Source organism: Amblyomma maculatum, chromosome 6 (genome assembly GCF_055883805.1).
Source record: "Amblyomma maculatum isolate TAMU_Amacu chromosome 6, ASM5588380v1, whole genome shotgun sequence".
In the NCBI taxonomy this organism is placed as follows: Eukaryota; Metazoa; Arthropoda; class Arachnida; order Ixodida; family Ixodidae; genus Amblyomma; species Amblyomma maculatum.
In genome coordinates this window covers 34,778,750-34,802,768 of record NC_139349.1, presented here as the reverse complement: position 1 = coordinate 34,802,768, position 24,019 = coordinate 34,778,750, and the positions used below count along the sequence as shown (strand labels likewise).

Sequence of the window (24,019 nt, the reverse complement as noted above, 5' to 3'; positions counted from 1 at the left end):
CGCCTGGGAGCTGATCACCAATTACATCTTATCTGCTTTCGCACCGGAGCAGTTAATTGTAGTCAATCACTGAAATAGAATTGTAAATTATAAAGTTGAAGTTCATGAAGCAAAACATTTGCTATGGAGACATTGCATCGAAGATGTCTGAGTAATTTAGGATGGCATATTTTTTTACTTGCTCTAGACTAATAAAGCACAAGAACGTTATTTGTATTTTTTACCCTAAACATGTGGATACAGCGCGGTGGTTGCAATCCGTATAACACAGAAATATTAACTGTACCCACACAGGAGAGTTATAAGTCACTTGGTATTCTTCCCGGTATCCCGAAATGAAATACGTGAAGCACCTATAATATCGTGAGTAGAAAATTGGTCAAGTTGGTATGTATTCATCTTGATGTGGTATTACAGGGACGAGGACAGATACCGAGAAAGACAGACCAAGTTCACTTCGTCTGCCTTTCTCCGTATCTGTCCTCGTCCCTGTGGTGCCACATCAAGATGACTATAATAATGCTCTCAGGCAGCTGTACTTGACTCTCGCCTTAAGTTTCATGCTGGAGTTACAACTTTTGCTTCTCAGATGTGTCTTTATTAAGCTTACGTGCACCACGAATCTACCAAAGAAATATCAATTTTTGCTACAAAGGCTTCATTACGCGAGAAAGTCGTGCTGCTCCCGTCAAGAGCTAAAACATAACGCGTTAGAAGAACGACTGCAGAGGTAAAATGACTTATAAGGATAATGGCATCAGTGGTGAGAAGGAACGATAACGTTAGAAGTAACCATTTTACCCGTGTTTATATTGATAGTAAATTCCTCATTAGGTGTTCTGTTCCCATCTCAAGTCCGCGTGTTCTTGAAGAGAGGGAGCCGAGGTAGAAGGGCTTTTCAGCTCATGTTCTGACATTTGCCTTGCGGAAACAATGAGCGATCTGCACTATGTAGTGCTTGCGCGTTCTTGTTCACACGGAACTTACAATGGAGGTAATAGTAAAACAAAGCTCCTCGCCCCTGCAGCTGAAAGGAAAGCTTCAAGATAGCGTGGATCTGCTACCATCAAGGGCACCTGTACGTCACAATGTGACCGCGGCTTTAAGGTCTTCAATGCAAGTTGAGGTTTCTGCTGATGTACAGTCGTGATCAAAAGTGCTATCCAACACACAGCAGGTAGTGGAGCTCAGGAAAACTGCATTGCAAGGCCATCTTGTAACAGCTATCTGGGATCGAGACAATAGTGGCAATGCCCCATTTCGCCATTGTAGCGGTTCCTGTCGCTGCCGTTAGATGGCATTTCGATGCAGTCAAGGTATGCAAAGGATTAAGACAAGGTTGTCCTCTATCACCGTTGCCGTTCATGCGCTATATGATAAACCTGGAACGGAGGATACAAGAAAGTAACCTAGGTGTTAACTTGTCATATAGATTAAGTGGAAAAGCGGTAGAGCAGCGCCTCCCCCGTTTGATGTATGCAGACGATAGTGTGCTGCTAGCTGAGAGTCTGGAAGAATTGCAAACTCTAGTTAAGTATTGCGGACACGAAGGGGACGCTCTAGGCTTCAGGTTTAGCGCAGTTAAGTCGGGTCTGATGATTTTCAACGGCTCAACTGATCAGGGTTTTAAAATACAAGTCCATGAAATACCAAAAGTAGCAGAATATAATTATCTCGGGGTAAGGGTAAACGAAGGATTGGCATACATTTGAAAGCATGAGCAATCACGTAAGGCCAAAGGGCGAAGAAATGCCGGGATAATGAAGCATAGGGCATTTCGGGGATACAACAGGAATGAGGTTTTGAGGGGTATTTGGAAAGGAATTATGGTGCCCGGGCTTACTTTCGGAAATGCGGTTTTGTCCCTAAACTCAGAGGTACAGTCGACATTAGAAAACAATCAGAGAGCCGTCGGACGATTAGCACTACGTGCCCATGGCAAAACCACAAATGAGGAGGTACAGGGAGGTATGGGTTGGGCATCTTTCGAAGTACGGAAAACAGAGTAAAATATTATATGAGGAACGCCTGAGGAAATTGGACCGTAACAGATGGGCAGCTAAAGTATTTAAATACCTATACCTAAAAATCGTTGACTCACAATGGAGAAAAAGAACTGGGAAACTAGCCAGTAAGTATGCTGGTCACAAGACGAAGAAATAACGCGCGTTAAGCAACAGGTGAAAAGCGCAAAAGGTAAAAACTGGATACATTTGATGAAAAAGAAACGGAATGTGGAATTATACCGAAAGTAAAAAAGGCAAATCAGGAAGGAAGCTTTCTTTGATAACTCAAGAAGCAGTGCCCTACTTCTTGAAGCTAGATCAGGGTGCCTTAGACCACGCAGCTACCAAAAGAAATTTAACAATGAAGATTTAACAAAGAGATTTAACAATATTGTAACTTATTCAGGAGTAGCGAGATGCTGCAGCTGCCAGCGTCGACAAAACGTGGACGTCCTACGCGCAAGCGCTTATTTTGCGCCTGCTGCTTCGCAACATTAAACTTTACACAGAACTCTACGTAAAGCTACACGCCTGCTGTATAGATAACAGGGAATTCGATTCGAATGAGCAAACTTCGCCATGCGCAGTTGGCTCCGCACCGCTATAGAAAGAAATCGGCCCTTGAACATCTGTTGCAACGCAAATAATTAGAGAGATTTCTACGAAAAATAGGCTAACGTGATGTCCTGTAATAACGTCCTGCTGGGAGAGAGGCTAAAAGATAATTATACAAGCGTGCTGCTCTTTGTTTAAGTTTGCCACATCATACTGCCGAGAAGGGATTCCATGGGGCCAAATTTTTCTGTTGCTGAGAAGGCATCAAGGCTCGTTGGGCGTTTCATAAACGGTGTTTTTGAACCTTTGTCCGCTCTGCTGGCGACATGCACTAGTGGGTAGGCAGAAATAAGAATAACTGTTCATATGCCGCAATCCTAAATATATTTACGAAGCGGATTCCATACGTTTACAGGCTAGTTTTGTCAAATCTGCACTCGACTCGCATCTTATCCGGGCGCATACTCGCTGCGTGGCCAGACGCAATATGCAGGGTATGTACAGGCGGAAATCAACCGAAGACACGTACGACACCTCTGAAGAAGCACTTCCTTTTCACCTACAACGCGGGGCCGAAGAACACCTCGGCGAAACTGCTACTAGGAGGAAGGAGTCACTGGAGAAGCTTGTGAAGCTTTTATCAGGTGAGCCAGCGTGAGAAGTCAACAAATTTGGTATTTCACTTTTTTTAGCTCCACATACAACCTAAACGGGCTTACCTGTGAACTATTCTGACCGCCCAAGTTTGTATACACGATGCTAAGAATGGTGCAGTGAGTGAGTAAAGAAAATTTCCGAGATGACCAAAGGCCGCCGCGAAAAAAGTTCCCTGCATGATGAGTATCACGAAAACAAAATCGAGGGTGAGGCTGGCTTGATTGTTTCCACTTTTTGTGACGAGCCTGAGCACGAAGTGGGGTCGCGGGGGATACCTTTCGGCATAAAGGATCGGACTCCATTCCTCCCGAATGCGATGCGGGTGTTCTGCGACAAGGTCACAGCCTAATTTCACGTTCTCCGCATTAAAAGACTTACTCTTCCGTACAGCTTGGGCAGGCGAATTTTATGGCACCCGAAACCTCCCTAATCACACTCCAGTGGTTAACGGTACTTTTAAAAAGGTTCATTGTTAATAACTGTTTAAGTATTCAGAATTGAAAAACAAAAAATTCACCTGAGCTAGTTGGGGTAAATCCCTACTACGTACACTAGACATGAGTTCGGAAGAGCTATAAGCCTTTTTTTATCATCATCATCATCAGCCTGATTATACCCACTGCAGGGCGAAGGCCTCTCCCATATTTCTCCGCTTAACCCGGTTCTGTGCTAGCTGCATCCACTTGACCCCTGCGAACTTCTTAATCTCATCCGTCCACCTAACTTTCTGCCGCCTCCTGCTACGCTTTCCTTCCCTTGGAATCCAGTTTGTTACCCTCAGCGACCATCGGTTATCCTCTCTTCGCGCTACATGTCCTGCCCATGTCCATTTCTTCTTCTTAATTTCTACTAGAATGTCGGTAACTTGAGTTATTTCTCTGACCCACTCTGCACGCTTTCTATCTCTTAATGTTACCCCTACCATTTTTCGTTCCTTAGCCCTCTGGGTTGTCCTCAACTTAAGTATAACTCTCTTGGTTAGCCTCCACGTTTCAGCCCCATAGGTGAGTACAGGCAAGATGCAACTGTTGTATATTTTCCTCTTGAGCGATACCGGTAAGCTGCTAGTCATAATCTGCGAGTGCTTGCCAAATGCGCTCCATCCCAATCTTATTCTTCTTGTTATTTCCTTTTCGTGGTCCGGATCTGCAGTTACTACCTGTCCTAAGTAGACATATTCGTCTACTACTTCCAGTATTTCGCTACCTAATGTAAACTGCTGTTCCTTCCCGAGGCTGTTGAACATTACCTTAGTCTTCTGCATATTGATTTTCAAGCCTACCTTTCTACTTTTCCTGTCTTCGTTCGTTTATTTCTCCTGCGGTAGTCTGTGCATAAAAAGATTGCTGAAGTGCAGTAATGCGAAAGCATCTCTCTCAATGCTGCCGAGTGTGGGACTCCAATCCACGATCTTTCCCGCAACTGGAACCCACAACCTTTTCTAGAACTTTATAAAACCGTTGACCATGTTTGAACGCACGACCAATTTTAAGGCTCGATCGATAACATTGGCTGCTTTAGGACTAGGACCCACAACCACTTTTGGAGCGCTGCTCTTTGGCGCCCCTTTTTGCGTTTCGCAAAGCCGTCGCCGTCGGCTTTGTCCCTCGTAACCAGCTCCGCAGCTGAGGCAGCGCGCGCTTCACTTCAGGATGCTTAATAAAAGGGCCGTGGCTTATTAGCCCTGCTATGTCTGGACATACGTAGTGAAAGCAGCCAAATTTTCTCCTACACGCAGGCGCGCGTCTGACAAGACCGAACGCCTCGTCTCCTATACAAGCGCACAGCTGCGCCGGCGGCGCACCTGTGGAGTCACACATGGCTGCGGCGGCGCCGTCGGCGGCGGTGCACTTCTGACGCCGCATGCGGCGCACCTGTGGTGAAAACCTGTGTTGGCGCATGCGCAATGCCGCTCTTTTTCAGGCACCGCGAAATGCGTGAAAGTGTAGCTTTCGCTACAACTAGGCGAGAGGAGTTGAAGACGACGGCACCCGAAGCAGAGCGTTAAATAGTGGCAGCCTATGACAAGAAACCTACCACTGGGGTGGCGCAGTGGTTCAACTTAGTGGACAGCGAACCTGGTCTTTTTCCCTTAGCCTTGTTTAGAAACTCCTTCCCGGCGAGGTTTTAACGCGAAAGCGTTAAAGGCCACATTAGATACAAATTTCGGCCTATCGGTAATGAGCGAAAAATCCCGAAGATGGTTCTGCAAGATGAAAGATGGCAGGTGACCTTGCCAAACACTGATTATCCGGTGGGCTGCGCTGTATCGTAAGTAGGACTCAACCGAGCACAGCAACAATCGACTTCTCTCTATGGCCGTCCTGTATTTTTCTACCTCGTTCTTAACCTAGCGTGCGCGCGTGTGATAGTTCGCCTTTGTCCCATGTCCGCCGTACTTAAAAAAAGCAAAAAGCAAAAATGCAGCAAATGTTGAAGAAATCATCTACTACGTAACGTATTCTTTGATCCTTGCGGAAGTTTCTTTTCACGTGTGCTTCAGCGAGGCGCTAGGAGTAGAAGTTGCTGCTGTTGACGACCAAGTGGGTTGATGGGTGCCTGTCGGGTTTTAATCGGGTAAAGTCGGGCGTAGGGAAGCAATATTGGGGGCATGCGAAGTTAAAGCGATTCACAAGGTGAACTCTGGTTCGCGTTTCCGGAACGTGAACTGGTGGACACTCAAGGGCAGTCAGTGGGCGGCAAAATGTCAGGGAAAAGAGCCACCGGTAGCTGAGGGCGGGAATTGCTGCTTAACAATGTCTTGGCTAAAAGCCGTATTTTCAACAGCTAGCTTATGTACCCCTTCAGCCGCCCAGTTTTACGACGCGGAAGTAAATTTTGTTACTTACGCCGGTGCATTTTCTATGCTTCTGAACTAGAAAATAAAAAAAAAAAACATGTGGTCTCGACAACATTCCAAACATCTTCCTACGGCCACATGCTGAACCATTGGTAAAGCTCTTGTGTGAATTGTTTAAAACATTCTTGCGAACTGGAGAGTTGCGAGACGACTGGAAGACCACCCGAGTCGTCCCTGTACCCAGAAAGATGATCGTTTGCTCTTGGATAACTACCACCCTATTTCCCTAATTGATTCGTGTTGTAAATTAACTGAGCACGTTATTGCCAACCGCATAAATGAATTCCTAAATCTTCATTATATTTTATCTAAATTTAGCATGGTTTTCGTAAAGGATATTCGACAGTAACCCAGTTAATAGCAATCCTTCACTCGCTTGCATTTGCCCTAGGCAGTAATGGTCAAGTTGATCTAACATTCATAGACTTCAGCAAGGCATTTGACAAAGTCCCTCATGACAAATTATTTTTGAAACTTGAAGCAATTAGCCTTCTTGGCGTGTTGGTTACTTCCATTTCAGACTATTTAACAAACCGCAAACAGTATGTATCAATTAACGAAGAGGAATCAGACGGTCTTGCAGTCACTTCTGGAGTACCACAAGGGAGTGTACTCGAGCTTTTATTAGTTTTTAATTATTTTAATGATATTGTTGACACACTTATTCCTGACGTGGAGATTCGTTTGTTTTCAGATCACTACGTGCTGTACCGGGATATTAGACGTTCTAGTCACCAAACTGATCTTGGTATTTCTCTATGTATGGTAGCAGAAATGGGGCATGGTCATGAGTAAAGAAAATACCAATTTCCTTCGCGTTACACGTAAAACAAAATATATTCCTTCACAGTATCATCATTACATGGAGTATGCAGTTTTAAATACCTAGTTTTAACATTAACTAACAACCTGCCCTGGAATTCACATGTTGCGAATATTTGCTCGTCCGCATTTCGCAAGCTATGTTTTCTGCGAAACAAACTTTCGAAAGCTCCCGCTGAAGTTAAATTACTCGTCTATAATTCACTAATAAGGCTTAAGTTCGAGTTATGCATGGGTGCTGTAAGATCCTTATACAAAAACCAATGATAAAATCTTTCAAAAAACTTCAACGAAACGCCGTAAGATTTATTTATTCCAAGTTTTCGCCCTTTTATTCTCCATCTGTGCTAATGAATATTAACAATATCCAACCCCTTGAGATATGAAGAAAAAATATCTGTCGAGAATTCCGTTCCCTGTGTTTTTCTTGTTATGCATTCTTCTTCTTCGTACCACGAAAACAGGCAGTTGGTAGCGAGCGCATCATCTGTGTGAACGTCTTGATTTAATTCTCTTGTGTGTGTGTTGTGTTTGTGTATAACCATGCAGCACCAGAGGTCGTCGGTGTCTGCACGTGTTTTTTTGCAATAAGGATGCAGCGGAGAAAACATGCAAGGACTCTTCAGGGTCACACGTAATACGGCTGAAGCCAGACAACTTGAACAACTTCAGGACGTGAAGAAAGGCGTGAGGATGGTCGGCTTGCGCTGGGAAGCAGCTTGTAGTTGAGACCACTGATACGATGAACAACAGTGGACGTTCCAAAGTAGAGCTTCATAAGTTTTTCGGACAGGCCTCGACGGCGAATCGCTGTCCTAACCAGACCTTATTACTAGGTCGAAAACCAATGTCACATCTCTGGAGGTAGTAGCGATGAGTGTCGGTGTGTTGTTGGTATTGTATGTTGAGTAGTGCCAGTTGTTGAGCCTCCTACGCGCGCTCGCATACTAGTTGAGCATCATCAGCGACACCGTGAGAAGGCTCGTGCGGCAGCATAACATTGAACATTGTAGTGACCTTCCTGCCATGCACCAGTTGGAAAGGTGACATGCGTGTTGTCTCCTGGACTGCAACAATATAAGCAAACGTAACATAAAGTAACACATTGTCCAAATTTCGATGGTCGGCGTCCAAGTACATGGCAATCATATTGGTCATAATCTTGTTCAGCCTCTCCGTCACCCCATTGGTTTGTGGATGATACGCAGTAGTTCGACGGTGGATGGTACCGCTTAGACGCAGGATATCGTGCAGAAGTTGTGCCAGAAATGCGGTACCATGGTCAGTGATCAAAACTGCCGGAGCACCATGCCACCGCAAGACAAAACACTCAATGAAAGAAAAAATGCCATCGCAGACGGAACTGCACGGGACTTCGTATAACGCGTCGGTAGTCTGTCGCTTTGATGATGTATTTGTTTCCGGACTAGGACGTGGGAAATGGGACAAAGAAATTCATTCCGATTGTGTGCAACGGGACACTCGGCGGTTCGATTGGCTGAAGGCTCGCCGGACGTATGGGTGGCGTCTTACGCCGTGGGCACTCGCGACAAGGTCTTTTGTACTGACGCACATACTTAGCTACTTTGGGCCATTAATACTTTTCCCGAATCCATGAAAGTGTTCGGCTGTAACCAAGATGACCAGATGTAGAATCACCATGGCAAGCTTCCGTGAACTCACTGCGCAGACCTTCAGGCCCAGTAAGAAGCCACGATGTCTAGCTTCTGTCGAAGTTCTTTTGTACAGGGCACCGTTCCGAATTCTGTCAGTAGGACACGCAGGAAAACATGAGGTGCCACATCGTCGTCTCCTTCGAGGTACGCCATTAGCTGAACAAGCTGTGGGTCATGCCTTTGTCGAACCACCTTATCTGTCGTGTTTAAGACCGCAATAAAGCTGTCCGTGTCATAATCATCTCCTGGCGCCGGCTCCGGGGGGCACGAGACAAGCAGTCAGCGTCATGATGCTTTCGGTCGGATTATATACGATAGTGATGTCGTACCCCTGCAGTCGAAGACTCCATCGAGTAAGTCGCCCCGCGGGTGGTCGGTGACAGCACAAAAACATGACCATACAGATTCGGTCGGAACTTGGTTGTTGCCCGGCAGTCCTTTTCCGTAGTGGAGTAATTACAATCTGCCTTGGAAAGGGCTCGACTAGCATACACAATGTTGCATCCTGCGAGTGCATTGATATTTATGTGTATACACAAACCTACAAAGCTCAAATATAAAGGATACCATCGAAACCGATCACTCTTTTTGGCCTCATTTTGTTGCCACGATTGTTGTTCTGTTTATCTGTCGGTGCAGGAATAAGACTGCCCATGATTAAAGGTAAGAAGAACGATTAAAATCAAATAAGATTCAATTTTGAAGCTATCCGGTCCAATAACTGAAAAGGCGTTAAGTACAATTCCTATAGTCTGCGCAAACAACCGCAGCCATAACCTCCTACTTGGCATGAAGCAGTGCTCACTGTGGCTTTTCATGGTATGCCAAAAATATTATTGCATGCAGAGGAGCCAGATCTGCACTCAAGGATGGACACTGAATTTCTCCTGCGTTTCCTGCGAGTTAGGAAGTACAACGTGGAAGCAGCCTTGCAGACCATCAGAAACTATTACTACAACCGGTGCGGCTGCGGTGCGTTGTACCGCGAGTTCTTCCCGTCTACAGTGGCTCCCGGAACTCGGAAATTGGTGATGGTGTTGCCAGGAAAGGACGTCTATGGGCGGCCGATCTTGTTCGTAAACATAGGTAAGTGTTCTGTGCTGACATTTGAAGGGGGGGGGGGGGAATTGAGGGTGAGCTAATGAGCGGCGGAACTTTACAGGGGTATAAAGCATGCTCAGTCGCGAACATCTTCCGCCGGCACAGCTTCGATGCCTATGCCCTATATTCGTATATTCTAAGCCAATATTCCTAAGCTACAAGGCGACCCTTTGACTGCTGAGCACGAATTCGCTGACTCAATTCTTATAACAGAGGTCGTATTACGAAAAGACACCCATGAGTCAACATATCCGCTCTCGCTAGTGATGCCCAATTGGTTACAATTCACTCGGAGTCCATTACTTTGACGTACGTCGCCACGCATGCTAACTCTTTTTTTTATGAATATCGGTGGTAGAATGAAAATCAGTGGAACAATGGTAACTAAAAGGAAGGGCGTCGCAGGCTCTCGAAACCTGCTGCGGGCAATGGTGCATTCGTAGCCTGGTGATGTTGATTGAGTTGGTGCTGTGAGGAGAGACGCGCGGTGAGGCGGCGACCACTTCAGCTCAGACGAAGATCGTGCAGTCCATTTATTCGACGTCAAAACGTCATATTCTGGTTACCCCTACACTGAAAGGATATGAAATGCACAACCTAGTATGGCACTCGCATATTTTTTTTTTTATTGAATTCTGCTAGAATCACTCTGAAGAAAGCGCGATGAACGTAGGTAAATGAAAAAAAAAAAGCGCGAAACCATTATCCTTACTTTATACTCATTTTCCTTGCCATTCAGGTGCCTGGTCGGCAAAGCAGGTCTCGCACGCGGCATATCTGAAGGCCAGCATTATGTGCACTGAACACATTACATCAGATCCCGTAGCTCAAACTCTGGGGATGGTCATCCTCATGAACTGCAAAAATTTTGCGGTTGAAAGCGCGCTGGCTATAAAGCCAGCACTCGTTAAAAGAGGGCTGGAGTACGCTCAGGTAAGCGATACGGTTCATATCTATAAAGTAGCCCCGCCGTGGTGGTGACGTTGTTAAGGCCCGGGATCCCAAGGATGCGGGATCGAATCCAGGTCGCGACGGCCGCTTTTGGATGGAGGCGAAAAGCTAGGCGCCCGTGTGCTATGCGATGTCATTGAACGTATGAGAAACACAGGTGGTCGAAATTTCCGGAGCCCTCCTCTACGGCGTCTCTCACAGAGTTGCCTTGAGACGTTAAACCCTACAAATCAAGCCAAACCATATCATGGAGTATGTATAGTGTACTAAGAGTGCTAGCGCTTGAAGAGGTCAGAACATTCATTTTAACCTCAGAATACAAATAGAATGCACAATGATCACTGAATTTTATCTGACTGGGTGCTGAAATGCATGAAAAGCATACACGTTTGTTTAATCACGAATCTGAACATATGGACATATATAATATTATTTGTAGTTTGCTGTCTCAACGAGATTGTGCATTCTCAATTGTTTATTTTATCTGCCCTTATAGCCGAAAGCAATTGATAGAGGAAAGGGCAGAGAGGCAAAGAGAGAAAATAAAAAGCAAAGTTAAAATTGAACATGATGTGGCTGTTGTTACCAATCATTTGCAGATGCGCCTACCAATTAAATGCAATCAAGTGTGACAGAGTCAACTAGACGAAAGCGTTAGTTGATACATATAGGATACCGGTTTTGTAGGCACGATGTATTCGGGACGACACATCATGAGCGGGTGATGGATGAAGTCATTTCGCAAATGTAATTGTCGAAGCACCCTAGGTAATAGACAAATATGAAAGAATGTGCGGCATGAAGAACTTAGTTGTCGCAGCGGTACATAAAGAAGGTATTTGCAGCAAGAAACGATTACAGTCTGGAATTCCTGAACACAACTATGGTTCAACGTTTTGCTCAAGCATTCTTGCGCGCATTAGCCTGTAAGATCTTGGCCCGGAGGCACCTGAACGTCATATCTGACTACATACGTTGGTTCGTTATACTAATGCATATTGTCACGGTGTTGGCGACTAGGGCTAGTTTATCAGAGCCGGTGCAGGTGGAATACGTCTGGTACGTCCTGCGAGTCCGGAGCCGATTCACTTCGTTCTTTTTCTCCGAGCGCCACTTCAACGTCTTTCGCTCCGAGCGCCCCCTGGCATTCCTCCCTCCTTAAGCGTGACGCACGCGGCACACGTGCACACAGGTGGACCAAAGCAAATGGAAAGAAAAAAAAAAGAAGTTTGCAGATGCCGTCTTTCAGTTACCGCGTAAAATACGGCTTCATGCGCAGGACATGAACTGTCTCTGGACGAGGAAGCCGACGGCCTCTCTGCTCTGGGCCATCTGGGAGCACCTCATAGTTAACGTCGCTGAGGCGCCGCAAGATTTTATATGGTCCGAAGTAACGGCAAATCAGCTTTTCTGATAGGCCACGGCGTCGAACAGGAGTCCACACCCACACCTGGTCCCCGGGGCTGTAGGAAGCTTGTTTGTGGCGGAGGTTGTACCGGCGTGAATCCCTGTCCTGTTGCTGGGCGATGTGGACGCGTGCTAGTTGGCGTGCTTGCTCCGCATCTTGGGCAAAGTGTTCGGCGTCGGTAGAAAGTTCGGTATCTGTTTCGCAAGGGAGCATTGCGTCCAGCATTGTCCGAACCTCCCTGCCGTAAACTAGGCGAAACGGCGTGAAGCGTGTCGTCTCTTGGACTGCCGTATTGTACGCGAATGTCACATATGGTAGGATAGCATCTTAAGTCTTGTGCTGGGCGTCGACATACATCGCCAGCATGTCCGCAATGGTCTTATTAAGCCTTTCCGTCAGCCCGTTCGTCTGTGGATGGTAAGCAGTAGCTTTTCGATGCGCCGTACCGCTGAGATGAAAAACTTCGGTCATCATTTGTGAAGTAAAGGCAGTCCCTCTGTCAGTAATAATACAGGTCGGAGCACCGTGCCGCAGCATGATCTGGTGTACAAAGAAATGGGCAACTTCAGATGCTGTACCACTAGGTAACGCTTTGGTCTCGGCATATCGAGTCAGGTAATCTGTGGCGATGATTATCCAGCGGTTGCCCCCGGAAGATCGAGGGAAAGGACCGAGAAGGTCCATGCCGACTTGATCAAACGGTGCGCGTGGTGGCATTATGGGCACGAGGAGGCCTGCGGGCTTTGATTGCGGAACCTTCCGACGCTGACATTGCCGACAGGTCTTAACATAGCGCTTGACAACAGTGGCAAGGTTGGGCCAGTAGAATGTCTTTCGTATTCTAGCAAGTGTGCGAGTATAGCCCAAGTGGCCAGAAGTTGGTTCATCGTGGCACGCGGAAAGGATTTCCTCTCGCAGAGCTGCGGGTACCACGAGGAGGTAGGTTCTCGATTCGGATCTAGAGCTGTGCTTATAGAGTACACCACTTCTCAGGCAGAAAGTTGATAGGCTCCGAGAAAAGCACTTAGGTATTGTGGCTGGCTTACCTTCTAAATAATCGATCAGGGCTCGTAACTCTGGATCAGCACGCTGCTGATGAGACATATCTGAATCATCAACAGCTCCGAGAAAACTGCCAGAGTCACCCTTGTGTGGTGAAGCGAGCTCGACGGGCGCACGAGAGAGCGCGTCAGCATCTTCATGCTTATGTCCGGACTTATAGACTATAGTGAGGTCAAACTCCTGTAGGCGAAGGCTCCATCGCGTCAGGCGGCCGCATGGGTCACGCAGGTTGGCCAGCCAACACAAGGAATGGTGGTCAGTGACCACTTTAAATGGGCGACCATAAAGGTAGGGGCGAAATTTTGCAGCAGCCCAAATAATGGCGAGGCATTCCTTCTCAGTAGTTGAATAGTTCATCTCCGCGCGGGATAAAGTACGGCTGGCATAGGCGACGACTCGTTCCACACCCTCTTGACGTTGCACGAGAACCGCCCCAAGGCCAATGTTACTGGCGTCAGTGTGGATTTCTGTCTCACCGTGCTCATCGAAATGGGCTAGAATAGGCGGCGATTGGAGACGGAGACGCAACTCGGTAAAAGCAGCTTCTTACTCGTGACTCCAAACAAAAGGGGCGTCTCCCCGGGTTAGCCGAGTCAGCGGTTCAGCAAGATCAGCGAAGTTATCGATAAAACGGCGGTAATAACTGCACAAGCCGAGAAATCTGCGAACAGCTTTCTTGTCATGTGGAATCGGAAATTCCGCAACAGCAGTAAGCTTGTCAGGGTCAGGCTTCACGCCGGCAGCGCTTACGACATGACCGAGGAATTTAAGCTCTCGGTAACCAAAGTGACATTTCTGTGGCTTAAGTGTCAAGTTAGCGGATCGAAGGGCTTCAAGTACTGACCGCAGGCGCTCAAGATGTTGTGCAAACGATTCTGCGAAGACCACCACGTCATCTAGGTAGACTAGGCAACACTGCCATTTAAGCCCGGCGAGGACAGTGTCCATCATCCGCTGAAATGTGGCCGGCGCAGAACAAAGTCCGAAAGGTAGAACTTTAAATTCGTAGAGTCCGTCAGGTGTGACAAAGGCCGTCTTTTCACGATCTCGCTCATCTACCTCAATCTGCCAGTAGCCACTTTTCAGATCGATTGACGAAAAGTACTTCGCACGCCGAAGGCGGTCGAGAGAGTCGTCAATCCGCGGCAAGGGGTAAACATCCTTCTTGGTTACGGCGTTCAGCTTGCGGTAATCGACGCAAAAACGTAACGTGCCGTCTTTCTTTTTAACTAGAACGACTGGGGAAGACCATGGGCTATTCGATGGCTGGATAACATCATCTTCGAGCATTTGTTTAACTTGTGACTTAATAATTTCGCGCTCGGTCGAAGAGACGCGGTAGGGGTGCTGGTGAATTGGGCGCACATCATCGAACGTCACGATCTCGTGCTTGGCAATGGGAGTCTGATGCACTTTTGACGATGATGCAAAACACTCTCTGAATTCGAGTAACAATGAAAACAGCTGTTCACGCTGGCTCACCGATAGCTCTGAGCTAATGTCGAGGTTGTCGAGGGATGTGGGCGGTGGCACGGTTTCTGTGGACAAGCACTCGGAGACTTCAGATATGCGTTCCGCGAAAGCTACGGAAGTATTCCGAAAAAGGTGTCGATACTCGTGAGAAAAATTGGTAACAAGTACCCTGGACTGACCACAGTTAAGATGGATCAAACTGCGAGCCACGCAGACTCCCTGCGTCAACAGTAACGAGAGATTAGTTTCGGCTATTGCATCACCATCGTGAAGTGCATTGCATTTGACATTAACGAAGGTGCTGGTTCGGGGTGGCAGGGTGACACTGTCCGCATGAACTCGAAGCACATTGAGTGGTCGCTGTGTACTGCTGAGGGCCACTGCTTTCTCAGTAGAAAACGAGACCTTAAAATCCCGGAGGTCAATAACTGCGCCATATTCACGAAGAAAATCTACGCCCAGAATTAGGTCACGTGAGCAGCTTTTCAGAACGAGGCAGCTTACCACAAATGTCGACTCTTGAATTTGAACCCTGGCCGTGCACATGCCTAGAGGAGTAACCAGATGACCACCCGCAGTGCGAACGTGTGTGCCAGCCCACGGAGTCAAAACTTTCTTGAGAATCGCGGCAAACTGGCTGCTCAAAATAGAATAATCAGCGCCAGTATCCAACAAAGCTCGAACATGGCGGCCATCCAGTATTACTGGTATGTCCAACGACAGCTGCTCGCGAATATCAGGCTTCTGAGTGTTTGAGTGCTCTGCGTCGGTGTACGCGGTATGCTTCACCTGCAATTCGTCGTTGTTGCAGGCGCGTTGTTGCGGTGTCCGTTCCACTGGCAATTCTTCATTGTTGCGGGTGCGTTGTCGCGTCATCTGTTCCACCGGCAATTCGTCGTTGTTGCGGGTGCATTGTTGCGTCGTCTGTTTCACCGGCAATTCGTCGTTGTTGCGGGTGCGTTGTTGCGTCGTCTGTTTCACCGGCAAATCGTCGTTGTTGCGGGTGCGTTGGTGCGTCGTCGGTTCCACCGGCAATTCGTCGTCGTTGCGGGTGCGTCGTGGTGGCGTCGAGGTAGCGTTATAATCGGCAACCGCGGACTTTTCCAATGTCGATTCGTAGTCTTTCCGTGTCCGCGTCGTTGGGGGGTCTCCCGCGCAGCGATGTCCAGCGAGCCTACCCCCGAAGGTCGCTGGTTTCAGTTTTCCCGCTGGGGGCTGGGCAGTCGGCCCTGCGGTGCCCATGAGGACCTCGCAGCAGATGGCGAAGGGCGAGCCCTGGGCGACGGTGATCGAGATTGCCGCAGACGAGACGGAACACCACGGCGCTGGTCATTGACGAAGTCTTCAACGGCTCGGGGCCGTTCGCCGTAGCGAGGCCGCGGAGAATCGGCGGAAAAACCTTCGAGGCCCAGTCGACGGTAGGGACAGCGCCGATAGACATGACCCGGTTCGCCGCAGTGAAAGCATAAAGGGCGTCGGTCGGGGGTACGCCACTCGTCTGCTTTCCGTCTAGATGGTCGGGAATCCGTTACGTACTGAATCACGGGGGCCGGTGTTGTTGGTGCAGCTGCGTTAGCAGGCATGAGGGTCGGCGGCTGGGGTGGAGAGTATTGTAGCACCTCGGCGTATGTGGGACGCTGAGACTCAGGTGGCGTAAGAGGAGGAGCAACATGAGGTTCACCGCTTGGAACCGGAGGCCGGAGCGCTTGCTGCACTTCGTCGCGGACAACGCTTGCAATGGAGGTAGAAGCTAGTTGAGGTGCGCCATACAGCAGTCTGAGTTCGTCGCGCACAATCGAACGTACGAGCTCCCGTAGCGCCGATGCGTCCATGCCATGCGATGGTAACTCGGCAGAGACGGAGGTGGCGTGGACGGTACGATTCTGTGCCGAAGCTCGCTGCTGAAGCACTTTTTCTATCGTGGATGTTTCCGCAAGGAATTCTGCGACAGTTTTAGGTGGGCTGCGCACCAGGCCAGCAAAAAGCTGCTCTTTAACGCCAAGCATGAGGTAGCGCAGCTTTTTGTCCTCGGACATTGTAGGGTCTGCCCGCTTGAAGAGGTGTGTCATGTCCTCGATATATGCCGCGACAGTTTCGTTAGGCATTTGAACTCGAGATTGGAGGGCGCGTTCGGCCCGTTCGCGGCGATCTGAGCTACCGTAAGTAACCGCAAGATGACGCTTGAACTCACTCCAGGAAGACAGCTGGTCTTCATGGTTCTCGAACCATGTCCGAGCGCCATCTTCAAGGCTGAAGTAGACGTTGCGAAGCCGGGCGGCGTCATCCCAGAGGTTGAAGGCAGCTACCCTTTCGTAGTGCTGCAACCAGTCGTCGACGTCTTCATAGGTGTCCCCGTGAAAGGTCTTTGGGACGCGGGGGTTTTGAAACGTTACGTAAGTAGGGGTCGCTCCAGGCATTGCGACGACGTCGTGGCTGCCGGTAGTCATAGCCGATGGGGAAAACTCAGGTGGTAGGCCTCGTTGCCTGCGGCTGGTGCGGTGAACAGGCGTTTCCTCGAATATATGACCAGCACTCCTGCTTAGCGGAGGGGTACGGGACATCAGACCTGACCTCCACCAGATTTGTCACGGTGTTGGCGACTAGGGCTAGTTTATCAGAGCCGGTGCAGGTGGAATACGTCTGGTACGTCCTGCGAGTCCGGAGCCGATTCACTTCGTTCTTTTTCTCCGAGCGCCACTTCAACGTCTTTCGCTCCGAGCGCCCCCTGGCAATATAACACAATTTTATTTACTGCCTGAAAGCTAAATTACGGCGCTCCTGTTCAGCACCAACATTCTCGCCTGGGGAACTCTACATGGGATAATATTTTAGGTTCCGCGGTTTTTTACGTACCAAACCGGGCAGTATAGATACGTGTTTAAGGAACGAACATATGCAAAATAAGCACGAAAAAAAAAATACAAGGACGGGCGCAAACTGACGACTGACTTTATCGGCGAAAAACCCGCACATATTTAGTTCCATGCCATTGCTTACAGCAAATATGCCAGCAACAATCTCTCATTTTTATATAATTTGACGGACACATCACTCATGCACATATCATATGCAATTTAAATGAAAAATGCTTCTGCCTGCTCACGTGCCGTCTGGTGACGACTGCGCCTCAAAACTTTAGTCCAGCCAGCAAAGGCTGGCACGGCTTATCAGGCGTAGCCAAGGAGCATGCGCTGCAAGATAAAGGCAAATTGCACTCTTTCCTATTATTAATTGAAAGCTGATGCTTCCCCAGTCGCTCATTTATACAAGGGCTCGTTTGGTCTATGAATACTTTTCCGCATGTCAGGGGGATTTCATATACGACCCCAACTGAACACCTGCCATACCGGGTGGCGTGACGTTTCGTGCATTCTCGCACGCACCTTTCCCCGGAGACGATCCGGGAGCACAAGGAAGCCAACTTGCGAGGTGCAGAGAAAACCACCGGCGCACCGTAGCGATTGGCTACATTCTTGAGGCTGTGAGGCACCCTGTGAATATACGGTACAACCACCGGTTGGGATCCTTGGTCGACCGTCCCCTTCCGGAGGTGTTTCTACTTTGATTATCTGCAGAAACTTGGAAGGCTTTCTTCAAACATAGCATAACAATGTCGCGTTTTACCGTCTTAGAATGAGCAGATTCAGACGACAACAGGTCTTTTCGGACTCGTGGCGAGTACATCCAATACATGTGATCTGTTAAGGTGAGGATGATATTTGAAAACTGCAGTCTATTATCGTCAGGCAGTTCGTAGGTGAAGATTAAACGCATCCTATGTCGGTTAAAGATAAAGTCTCTTTCACGGAGTGCGTGTGTGCAAACCGGGTTCCTCTTGTAGGAAGTACCCTGTAGAAATTAGACCACATCATTTCAGTTCTTCTGCAGAGCTCTTCAGCTGTGTTTTAAGCCGTCTCATTTGACACCGAAAACCTATTCGTTTCTACTCCGCATAATGCGCTATTTCCAGCCGTTAGCTCTTGCATCAAAGATATAGGTGTCATGGATTTTCAGAACAGTAGTGGGTTAACCTGCAATTTCGTGACGCTCCTAGAATTTTATCTTGAGTCTACCTTTGTATTCTTTAACAAGCAGGTTTATGTTCAACGCCAGGGCACTTGTATCGGGTCTTATGTCGTGCCTATTTTGACAGAAATTTTCTTGGGCCATATTGATCGTAATCTGGTGAGTTGTATAGACGACAAGCTATGTAATGTTTTTAGATACATGGACGACTATTTAATTTTTCCTAAAGAGCAACTCTGATACATATGGACTCCATGCAAGATACTTAATATGTCTTTAAATGACACGGGATGGGTTTAATATTCACCCACAATCTACCTGACGATAATAGATTGCAATTTTTAGGCATTATCCTTTCCTTATTACCAGATCACAGGTATTGGATGTACTCGCCACGACCCCGAAAAGGCCTGTTGCCATTTGAATCGACGCATTCTAAGACGGTAAAACGTGCCATTGTTATGCTATGTTTGAAGGAGGCCTTCTAAAAGTCATGTGTTAACCTGATCAGCGAAAGCCTCAACAATCAGGTTGGCAGGTTACAGAAAGCTGGCTTGCCTATGTCATTCATAGTGTCGCAGAGAAGCTTCTGCAAAAATTCAATGTAGAAACACCTCCCGAAGGTGACGGTCGACCAAAGATCCAACCGGTGGTTGTACCGTTATTCACAGGGTGCCTCACAACCTCAAGAATGTAATCAATCGCTACGGTGCGCCGGTGGTTTTCTCCGCACCTCGCAATTTGGCTTCCTTGTGCCCCCGGATCGTCTCCGGGGAAAGGTGCGTGCGAGAATGCACGAAACGTCACGCCACCCGGTATGGCAGATGTTCAGTTGGGGTCGTGCATGAAATCCCTCTGACATGCTGAAAAGTATACATAGGCCAAAAGGGGCCGTTGTATAAATAAGCAACTGGGGAAGCATCAGTTTTCAATTAATAAAGGGAAAGGGCCCAATTTCCCCTTATATTGCGGCGCATGCTCCTCGGCTACGCCTAATAAGCCGAGTCGGCCTTTGCTGGATAGAACTAAATTCTTGTAGCGCAGTTGGGGCCAGACGGTACGTGGGCTGGCAGAGGCCTTTTTTTATTGAAAGTTCAGGTGATAAGCGCATAAGTGATGTGTCCATCAAATTGTATAACAATGAAAGCAAGTTGCTGGCACGTGCGATGTAAGCAATGGCATGGAACTATAAGTATGAGCGTTTTTCCAGAATAAAGTCAGTCGCGAGTTTGCGCCCGTCCTTGTACTCTTTTTGTCCGTGTTTATTTGGTGCATTTACATTCCTTACACATGCATGACCGTCTAGCCCAGCAATATGCACTCTTAAATCAGTATAAATACTATTGGCACTACTTCGATTCGGAATGTCGGTATGTATGTGAGTGACTACGCAAAGCCGCATAGTTCATAGTAACTGCACGCATCCATCGAACTATATAGGTCCGGCCATAACTATACGACCTCATCATTATTAGCGCTCCGCTTCAATGTTTTTGATTCCAAAGCATGTGTCTACAGAATAGTAAAGCTTAGCTTACGGAATTGAGAAATAGATGTAATTACTGTTGCCAGACTATTCTTAGCTAATTTTGCTGCTTTAGCTAGCCAATTATTTGTTTCTACTCATTCAACAGTGGCGTTATCGGTTCCGCATTTTCTTGAAGCAAAGCTTGTAAGGAGCTCAAAACAGTAAGTGATAAGTGGGAAATCTGAAGAAAGGTTTTTGTGAGTAGAATAATTTGTCAATTACACTTATTATCAAACAATAATTGCGCATACAAGTAGCGAATAAAATAACACTCTATTTGTACTGCAGTAGGTGATTACAGCGAATACGGCCTACTCTACAAAAAGAAGTTAAACTAAAGTTGAAACAGAGCTACTGAGTAAGAATAGAAAACTTAGTGTTAGCAAGTGAAGTTCATAAATAAATCAGCGTTAATAGTTCATGAAAATTGAACGATATATGAAATATTTACGTCGGCGAGTGGATCAAATAATTAGTTCAGTGCGTAAAGTGATATCCTTCAGACATTTAGAAAGCCCAGCAAGTGATGCAGTGAGAGGTAGCAAAAGTTTAAGGAAAAGTTTGATTGTCAGATAATTACGCGGCGGTTAATTACTATAATATTCATCTTTCCTTAAGGAGTGCCAGAAAAGGCAGGTGATCGCCTATGCTATGCGCTGTGCGTAAAGCAATCGCTAAATGCTAATGGCTTTATTGCATAGGGCTCATGTATACTTGCCAGGCAACTTGCTGCCAAGGACATCCTAGTAAATACATGTGTTACCTCATTGGAAATATGGAAACGTCATGAGAAGTGGAAATGAACTACGGAATTAGATTATGGAACATTTTATCCGAGCTACAAGTTCTTGCATGAAAGGCGGCAAATACTGCGCTTCGCAAGTGCAAACAATAAAGCATAATTGTTATATAATAAAAATCGAACCGATTTTTTCCCTTTTTCTTTCTACTCAAAACGCTGAATTCTTCAGGACTGCATGCCATCTAGGATGAAAGCCATCCACGTGGTGTATCAGGCGCACGCTTTCGACATAATGTACGCCTTCATGAAGCCTTTCTTGAAGAGCAAGCTGGCCAGAAGGGTGAGCGACAGCCATCACGTTACGTTCTAAAAAAAATGTGGGCGGGTTATATATTTTCAGCGGTAGTAAAAAACCACGGTTCTGTTCAGCATGGGTTGACTGACGCAGTAATAGTTTATCTGTACAACCCTTCAAGAATCGGGTAAACTAGTAGGGTAAGGTACAGCGTCTGTGTTTTTAGTATACAAGCATTTATCGAGCTTTCATGCGCGCTGATCGCCCTCACAACTAGTAATTCTTCTCGGAGTCTGGATCGGCTTTTGGTATCTAATCCCGAGTTATTAGAAGATATGTAAAGCGACATACTGTATAAATCTACCAATTCGCCCTCATTTAGCAAGCAATTATAGTGGATGGTGGGTATTAAATTAAGCGGCATTATTGGAATAAGCCCCCTATTATGTCATAATATCACGACCGTAAGACAGGCGCGTTTGTTTCACGCTGACAGGGGCTAAGCAATCGTATTTCATTCTTAATATTAGCTAAGTTATATCAGAGCGCGCGAAAACTAAGTTATCAATTAGTTCCGGCAATTAGCCAGAGGTCACTGCTTTGTTTCTTTCCTGCTGTCCTACGATTTGCGTCTTAAAGCCTAATCTCCGTCCATAGGCTACGTGGATTTTCTTTTGTTTGCTTCAGTATTCTTTCTGCTGCTCGCCTGTAATTGATATGGTAGCGAGTGAATTTAGAACAACACTGATTGCGGTAACCTACGTGTCTGTTATAGGTTAGTGCTGTCGAGAATTATCACCACGCAGTTTACATGAATTGGGCGCCCGTAAGTTTTTGAACTTATTATGAGGTAATAACCAATACTTTGTTAACTATTGTGAAGTCATTTGTATAATCTATAAGTATAACTTATGCCCCAGGTATAGTGACCAATAGTATTGAGTTCTGCAAGATTAGATCAATTGCTCGATTTAATAAGCTTTATCAGCGCGGAAAGCTTTAACGCAATTGCTATTATTACGTTTTGTTTAATGTTTGTGGCCTTTGTCCTGCGTGAAGAGACCAGCAAGATGAAATGTTTTCTGAACTTGATGGTGAAAATTTTGCTCTCATGCCTGCATTTTAATGCAATTCGTGCGCTTGTAACAAAACATTTTCTGTTCATCTGTTTCCTCTCCTAAAGTTTCAATTCCATGGCCAAAACTTAGAGAGCCTGCACAAGGAAATTCCACCGGTGTGTTTACCGGCAGATCTTGGAGGGAGTGCTCCGCCACTTGATTACGATGGTTTCTGGAATGAAATGGATAAGCTGGAGAACCGCTTCGAAGCTGAGAACCGCTACGGATACTCGAACAAGTACCTCGGCGACTTCGCCACGGAGGAGGAGTTAGAAAAAGACCTGGAGTTTTTCTGAATAAATAAAGAAAAAAAACGAAGGATTTTTAAGTGTATAAAAGTAGATTCTTGCACATTCCTTAACGTGTATCAAAATTTATACTAAGAAATTGATGCGATGAGCATGAGCAAATGACATCAAGCAATTGATCGTCAATGTTATTATCCCAGCTAGCTGCAATGCAAATGCTCTTCTAACACATGTATATTCTCCCTCATACTAGAATGAATTACTTCAACCAACTCCACTAATCCTTGCAGGCAGCCCTGCGTAATACTCCGCGTACTTCCCACGCACATATTGCCACTGAAACCTGTAGTTCTTAAACGTTTGTCTATTAAGTTTTCGCGTTCTTACGCAACCTCTCAACGAAAGCACAAAACACCTACTTCGCGAGAAATTCCTCACGAGCGCGCCATGTTCTCGCCCGCATTTTAAACTAAAAACAAAGAAACAGCCTGAAGAGAATACTTTCAGTAATAGAAGTATATCCTAGGGTAATAGTTTTAGCTATGCGTAGAAGGGCTAAAGTGAAAGTTTAGCATCATATTAGAGCTCCAATGTCTGCACTTCCTGGCTGTGTCCGCGGTTATTCCAACCAATTTATTTGTTTCCTTGCAGTATTTTACGTAGATAACTGTCAGTAGATTGCACGCAAATTAAACGGAAGCGTACTCGAAATCTCGCCGCAATTTCGTAGAATTGTTTGGCTTATTATTATTATTTTTGACTGTGCACATAACTAACGAACCCGCTTTTGTTAGGAAGAACAACATGTTCCCAACGCACGCGAGCAGTACAGGAGTTTGGCCGCTCCCGACCTTTGCTTTTAAGGTTTGGCAGAGTACGTGCAAAAAGCTGTTTTCTGAACACCTCCGTGCAGTGAGATCACCTTGGATATTAATTATGTTATACGTAATCGATTAGGCAACCCATACCATTAGAAATAAGAAAAATTTATTGCATTATATTGGAACAACTTATGCTCTTTGAATGAAAACTTCGACTCGCTTGGAAATGTATTACGTACATGCGCAGACATCAGAAACGGTAAGAACGAGATTGTAGTTGCTAATGAGATTAGTGATGCATTACAAAATAAAAAAAAAACACGGTATGATCAAGCAGGGCTTACACAGTCTAAAAAATGAAAGCCTACAGCACCATAGGCAATTTTTGTTTTGCAATTATTTAAGGTGAATTGGAAAGTTGGAGAGCACCTTCAGAAACCCGCATTCTATTATTTCCACGTATACCATTTTTCTCAGGCTGAAAAGAAAGCCCGCGAAATACAAATAAAATCACGTGACCAGAGCATTTGCTCGCCATGATTGTGGTGCTCTCAGTCTTGGTTTGAATGAACGAAATCAGCTGCGGCCGTGACTCGTCGGTCCTGTTGCAGCGGCAGGCTGCCATGTTGGCAATGGTCGGAGCGAGCTCATGGCGCTCACTGCTACTTGT

The 24,019-nt window shown here is 46.5% G+C and overlaps 1 protein-coding gene across 1 annotated transcript; it reads left to right on the top strand.

Annotated features, from left to right (window-relative positions):
- Positions 1-3,048: 3,048 nt before the first annotated feature.
- Positions 3,049-22,576, top strand: LOC146185482 (retinaldehyde-binding protein 1-like). Its single transcript, XM_084607837.1, has 5 exons — positions 3,049-3,205; positions 9,423-9,662; positions 10,417-10,610; positions 21,097-21,207; positions 22,346-22,576. The coding sequence occupies exons 1-5, from the start codon at positions 3,049-3,051 to the stop codon at positions 22,574-22,576; spliced, it is 933 nt and encodes a 310-aa protein (XP_084463963.1).
- The last annotated feature ends 1,443 nt before the right edge of the window (positions 22,577-24,019 follow it).

Excerpts from the sequence above, each read along its gene's own strand:
- LOC146185482 (XM_084607837.1), top strand. The coding sequence starts at position 3,049 with ATGCAGGGTATGTACAGGCGGAAATCAACCGAAGACACGTACGACACC. Across the intron at positions 3,206-9,422 it reads GCTTGTGAAGCTTTTATCAG|AGGAGCCAGATCTGCACTCA; the intron begins GTGAGCCAGCGT and ends TATTGCATGCAG. Across the intron at positions 10,611-21,096 it reads GAGGGCTGGAGTACGCTCAG|GACTGCATGCCATCTAGGAT; the intron begins GTAAGCGATACG and ends TGAATTCTTCAG.